This window comes from Dermacentor albipictus, chromosome 3 (genome assembly GCF_038994185.2).
Source record: "Dermacentor albipictus isolate Rhodes 1998 colony chromosome 3, USDA_Dalb.pri_finalv2, whole genome shotgun sequence".
NCBI classification, from domain to species: Eukaryota; Metazoa; Arthropoda; class Arachnida; order Ixodida; family Ixodidae; genus Dermacentor; species Dermacentor albipictus.
The window spans coordinates 103411676-103417642 of record NC_091823.1 but is presented as its reverse complement, the minus strand read 5'-3'; the positions used below and the strand labels follow the sequence as shown (position 1 = coordinate 103417642).

At 47.7% G+C, this 5967-nt stretch overlaps 1 protein-coding gene across 2 annotated transcripts; it reads right to left on the bottom strand.

The window, feature by feature from the left end:
• Positions 1-1431: 1431 nt before the first annotated feature.
• On the bottom strand, positions 1432-4743 carry LOC139057508 (uncharacterized). 2 transcript variants are annotated; one of them, XM_070535875.1, is made up of 5 exons: positions 3872-4743; positions 3035-3135; positions 2785-2903; positions 1716-1861; positions 1432-1553 (listed from the first exon to the last, which is right to left on the bottom strand). In XM_070535875.1, the coding sequence occupies exons 1-5, from the start codon at positions 4429-4431 to the stop codon at positions 1517-1519; spliced, it is 963 nt and encodes a 320-aa protein (XP_070391976.1). In that variant the 5' UTR covers positions 4432-4743; the 3' UTR covers positions 1432-1516. The 2 variants fall into 2 exon arrangements, with proteins under 2 accessions (XP_070391976.1, XP_070391977.1); XM_070535876.1 differs by having other exon boundaries at positions 1432-1606; positions 3872-4740.
• Positions 4744-5967: the final 1224 nt, after the last annotated feature.

Below are 5967 nucleotides of genomic sequence, written 5' to 3'. Positions count from 1 at the left end.
AGGAGCGATTCGCTCTCCTCTTTTGGACGCTGACAGAGTCCCTTCACTGAGTAGCCTGTTCACCACTGATATGAACGGCTTCCCTAACAGTGTCCAAAACTTCACATCCTGGACTGCGATTATGCTTCATTGACTTCAAAGCCGAAAATAGCTCTTCCTCGATGGCTGAGTCAGAGACTTCCGGCGGCTCAGCTGGTGAAACGAATGGAAAAACGCGTTTGCGAGTGTGTACCCGCGCTAACAGCATCGCTGAAACTTGGATGTCATTCTGCAAGGTTGCAATCCGATCATTTTTCACAATGTCAAACTGTCAACACGCGACCTCACAAATTGTAAACTTTTTCTGTACATGCAGTATTTCCTTGAATTCGCCATTACTAACAACTTTTTTTTTTCTAAAAGAAAGCAGGACATTCGGTACTCACATTACACAAACACGATTCGTTCATTGGCTAGCACTTGTACCATATAATTTTCACCGTTCATGCATAGAAGCCTTCCTTTTCGATCTCTCGGAAATGCAGACAATCCCCAGCCATTTCTCGAGTTAGAGTTAGTTCTCGTCCAAGCCACAGAGTTTCATATCACTATAGAGGGAACTCTGGTACTGCGATCCTTCATTTCCACCATGGTTATGATGGGAAGTACATCCATTTGCCCGGTCTTTGTGCTTGCGGCTTCAGACATTCTTATGGCTTCGTTTCTTTCGTTTTACCTGGGCCTAAATTCTCCTAAATTTCAAAGCACTTTATACTTTTTTTAATGTAGGAGGTAATAAAACTCCGCAAGCACACATCATCCTATTAACTGCAGTGGTTCCGCTCGTCCATGCGTCCATGGAGTAATGCTATCATTGGGCTTATGTGTTAGAGGTCCTGCGTTTGCATCTTGCCGTCCAGCAATGTTAATGTTTATGTAGTCATATATACGATGCAGTGCCTTCTCAAAATGATCAATTTGCAAAGTCACAAAGACGAAGTTTAGGCAAATGCATGCATTTCCCCATCATTCCCATGCTGGCTGAACTCCCTTAAACACTAGCGCCACAGTTCCCTCAAGTAAATATATGAAACTGTGGTCCATTCCATCGCATGCTCACTTTGTATTTCCAGAGGACGCGGTCACTGTACGACTGTTGGATGGCCATCATGATGTGCATGCTGGGAATTCCAATTTAGTTCTCGTGGGAACAGCACCTTCAGGTTACATTCTATGCATAATGGGCTTTCCATGAAATGTGAAAGGGAAATAGGATGCTCGTATTTATCTGCGAAGAGTGCTTCAAATGTATCTTTTCTTTTCAGTGCGGCAACTGGCCTGGCATCATCATGTGTGCGGCAAGTCTATTTTCGTATTCCTCAGTAGAACCACCATCAGTGCATTGTTTGCACTGTAAAATGTCATTAAGCAAAGAAAAAAATGACCTCTTCGTACCGGCAAATGTGTCTTTATTACTTTTATAACAGAAACAATGAAAGTCGTGAAAGCAGTGTATATAATATTAAATTAGCATGCCTTAGTCTTGAATCCCTTGTTGCTTGGGTTGGGTGAGACTGGACAAAGAAAAAAAAACATGAAGATGAAGCTCTGGTCGTGGTTTCCTCAGCTGTAGAAGGAAAAGAGAGAGAGAGAAAGAAGATGACAGTGAAATGTTAAGTGTACCGATTTGGAAAGGAAAGTAAATAACCGGCACGCAAAATACGTACAACACCCACCTAACTTTTTTGCTGAACTGGGTGACGGCAATGAAGTGGGCACCGACAAAGCGGCGGACGACCGACCTGCTCAAGATGTGTCCGCTGTTGTCCACGATTCCAACGTTCACTTGGATGCGGTAACTGTTGTTACACTTCAGAGTGATCTGCAAAACATATAAAGGAAGAGTTTCCGGTGCTGAGCTTTGGAGAGGGGAATGTCTTAAATCGTCGGCTAGTGAATAGAATGCATGCTTAATCATTTCTTTATTGATACGATACTGTACATGTTTACGAAAATCGAAATCAAGCCCGCGTAAAGCACCATGCTGTAGAGTGCGACTGCAGCCCACTTGCCTTGAAAGAACTGTCGGTTCATAAGGAAGGTATTCAACTTCATTATCACAAGGCTAAACTGCACTGAAGGGAATTGATAACAATCGTAGTGCACAGCAGCATGAATGGCGCAAGGCACTGCGCGAATCAGTTGAATACAGAACTGGCATGGCACCTCCTGCACTAGATATCCCATGAAGGCAGACTTTAAGGTAAGGCATCTGGTGTCACAATGTTACCTTAGAGTGGTTCAATTTTGGTCAGGCATACACAGTTCCATACACAGTTCAACCCAATTGACACATCTCGGCGACCGTTGGTTCATGCGTCACGACAGCCAAAATGACCTAATTTGTGTTTCGGTCTCCTCGCGGTATACAGTCATTTATGCTACTTTTGTTTTAACAAGAAACCACAATGACAAGGAAGAAAGCAGGTGGCTACGAGTATATCTTTAAAACCACGTTGCTCGCTGGGCTGACAAGAAATCGGCCTGGGAAGCCATCGCAGGCACGCACCAAGACACGAGATACGACAGCACATAATTTGTACCACCCGCGCCGTCATGTTTTGTTGATGGCTTCCCCAAATATCGCTAGATCAAAATTCGGATGCGCGCACACTGCAATTGACGACAGTCCTGTCCTGGGTATTAGTGCAAAGTGTGCGCCCGTTGAAACATGCGAAGTTTAGTGCAACTTGCGAACGGCAACCTGGCGTGTCTAAACTGGGAAACCGGCGAACGAACTCTTACCGGAGGAAGTTTTGAGGTGAAGCCGTCGTAGGAGAAGAGCTTTAGCCGAGAAAAGGACAGCACCCGGCCGTTCCACGAAGAACCGGGATGCGGTGAGTCCGGGTGGGAGTACTGACCAACTGCACCAGTCCAAGGATACACTTTAGGGATTAAATTCATTTCAGCACACAGAAAGACAAAAGTAAAGAAAGACGCCTCTTTCCGGAGGCGGTGATAAGGCCGACACCGGTAGGGCCTCGTTCACACTGACCGCATTCGCCCCCAACGGAATTCGTGAAGCTGAGCCAAGCCGTGTACTGCAGGTCGTCCACCAAGTTGGTACAGCGGAACGAAGGCGCTGGCTGCATGAGCCTGCATGCGAAATAGAACGACGCGGCACGATCATTTTTGATAAACACAGTGGTCACGCGTTGGACATAATTAGGCACGCACGTTTCAAAACGAGCAGCTAAAACACGTGGTGGTCACGGTGGATATATGTGGTCCATGTACAGAACACGGAGCACTCAAAAAGCTATAAAGACTGCTGAAACGGTTCAAAGCAGAGATACATTCGCAAAACGAAAATGATTATCGTCCGCATGGTAAATAGCTGGCTAGACGAGTATACTGCTCCCTTCATTTAGCCCAGCATATGCACCACTCTGCAGCATTTGAATACATGCAACTTGTCGGCAGGTACACTAATGCGTTCTCGGAACGCTCACGTCAACAACGGAAGACAAAGCGCTGTCCTGAAGTGTGATATTGCAACGGTTTCTGAAAGAGAACCGTTACGAGATCGGCGCCGCACCACGGCGCGAACACGCGTCGAGTGCCCGCGCAGTCGGAATCGCAAAAATAAAGATCTCGGGAAGCGCGACGATGCTTCAACTACGCAATCTCAGCAAAGGAAAGTAGCGTCCGCGCGTGAACCAAAAATTAAGATCGCGCACAGCGTGCTTTCCATTCAAGCGCTGCTCTCTTGTATGTCAGTGCTATCGAACGTAAATGGTGCGCGCATACGATCCAGGAAATCCGCGCCAACAACTGTCCAGATCGCGCAGCAGGCTCCGGGAAAAAATAAAAAAGATGAAAAAACACTCGCCTGCCCTGTGTGTGGATCAGCAGTTCCATCTTGGGCAGCAGGAACTCGTGCTGGTTGACGAGCGCGACGTGGGGAACCTTGGCCGGCAGGCTGGGCACGATCGCACGCTGTTGGTCCGCGTTCTTCTTGGGAGCAAACTTGGGCCAACCGCTCCAGTCGTGAACTTCGTCCGGGTGGTCACTGGGAAAGTCCGCCGGTCGTTCGACCATCGCCTGGATCCAGATTCCCAACTGTGGCTCGCTCGCCATGAAGGCGGCGACGGCTGCGACGCTGGAGGCGGTCGGCACATCTTCGATGTCGACGTCCTCCGACTGGGACGCGCCTGCCTGCGCCACGTGGCTGTTTCCGCTGTCGCTGCTGGAACCGCTGCTGCTGCTGCTGTCGCCGCTGCTGGTGCAGTCGTCGTCTCCGCCGCTGCTGCTGCTCGTCGACAGCTCGCAATCGTCCCTCCGCAGCGTGGTGTAGCCGTTGTAAGCGCTCATCCGGTCGTCGTCGTCCCTGGAGAGACCGGCGTTGAGGCCAGCGCCAGCGGAGCCAGTAGCACGGCCCGACGCCGCCATCCTCGAGGCACAAGCGGCGTGTGCGAAGTGCGTCGTGGCGAGCGCGACTGCAGTTGATCTGCGACCGTTGAGTATAGCTGCCGTTTGCTGTGCAGTGACTCGCTTTATGGCGTGCTGGGAAGGCGTGCTACTCCAGAACGCCGACGTGTGGCGTTTTCGCTCCAACGTGGACGCGTTCTCGTTCTTGTCTTCTACTATTTTCTTCTCCCCCTCGAGCTGCAGGAGGCCGAAAAACTTGTGCCAAAGAATTTTTTTGTTGGCCCGATATTCTGGAAGAACATGCTCCCCCCACCGCTTATCAAATCGAAGGAAGCATGAGCGGCGGGAAACCAGGCTACAAATGCGCTCGGCTTGGTCATTTTTTTTTTTAGTAGGAAGTGATAATGCACCAGAGAAAATTTGCGAGATTATCGTGGCTGGTTTTCTGGCTGCGTCTTCGTCGTGGTTCGCGAACTGGCTCTCTTGCAGCGGTGCGTGGCCTCGTACTTCTATTTTCGCGCCACAAACGCGAGCGAAAATGCACGTGATGCGCCAAGCCACAAGTTCAAGGGGGTTCGAACAAGTGGGCTAGAGACGCCAAAGTGGCGGCTCCTGGTATCAGTTTCCCGTCTTTTTGTGCTCTCGCCTTTCCCGCGCCATAGTACCCAATTCAAATAGAATCGAAAGAAAAGTATAAAAACAACAACTAGCGCAATTCTCTTTGTTAATTACTTCGGTAATTGCTGCGGTGCCGTAGCCACCTCCTGGCTACGCCACTACGGGCAGTACACTATATTAGAACAAAGATATTGCGCAAGCTGGCAGGTAAACACCTTGCACCGAACGAATGATTATACTCACCAAAAGTGACATGAAATTTCGCATGATTTAACTCCATGTGCTTCATTTTGTTTGGCGAATAATATGACGACACTTTCAATCTTTTTTATTATGGTATTTTATTAATTTATTTGCATTTTAAGATCACGGGAAAACACGAACTAAGTTTTGTTCTTGCCAAAATTCTTCCTATGTATTTTTTTTTCTTTAACGATCTCTCGCAGGTGTTTACTTGATACCACACCCCCCTCCGATATGTGTAAGCTTGCGCTTTTCTTTCAAACCCTCACTCACATACCATTGTATTTGATATTATTCTTTGGAAGAGGTAAAGTACATTCTATATTTTCCCATTCCCCTTGCAGGCCCAAGTTTCAGCCCTCCTAATAAATATATTAATTCATTTTATGGCATTTATATGCTGCTATTAATAGCCCAAACTATTTTATTCATGGGTGGAAACTTCATCCATCGAACCAAGTAGTCACGCAATGTAAACTGCAGCGAACAGTTTGAACGCTTGTCCAAGTATAACAGCACAGCTCCTATCGTAGCAGAATGGTACCCACGCTGTTACGATTGTCGCGTATGTTTGATATCTCCTAAACCGCAGCTTGGAAATCGAGGATAATGCTGAAATAAGGTCACATTAGTGGATGGAACATTCAGAAATACACAATTGATTTCCGAGGCTGATTGTAGGCACAAATATGTGCG

Bases quoted from the DNA above. Each gene is read 5' to 3' on its own strand.
- LOC139057508 (XM_070535875.1), bottom strand. From the start codon at position 4,431: ATGGCGGCGTCGGGCCGTGCTACTGGCTCCGCTGGCGCTGGCCTCAAC. The intron at 2,904-3,034 runs GTCAGTGTGAAC...GGACTGGTGCAG, and splicing joins TTCCGTTGGGGGCGAATGCG to TTGGTCAGTACTCCCACCCG. The intron at 1,554-1,715 runs GTGGGTGTTGTA...TTCTTTGTCCAG, and splicing joins CAGTTCAGCAAAAAAGTTAG to TCTCACCCAACCCAAGCAAC.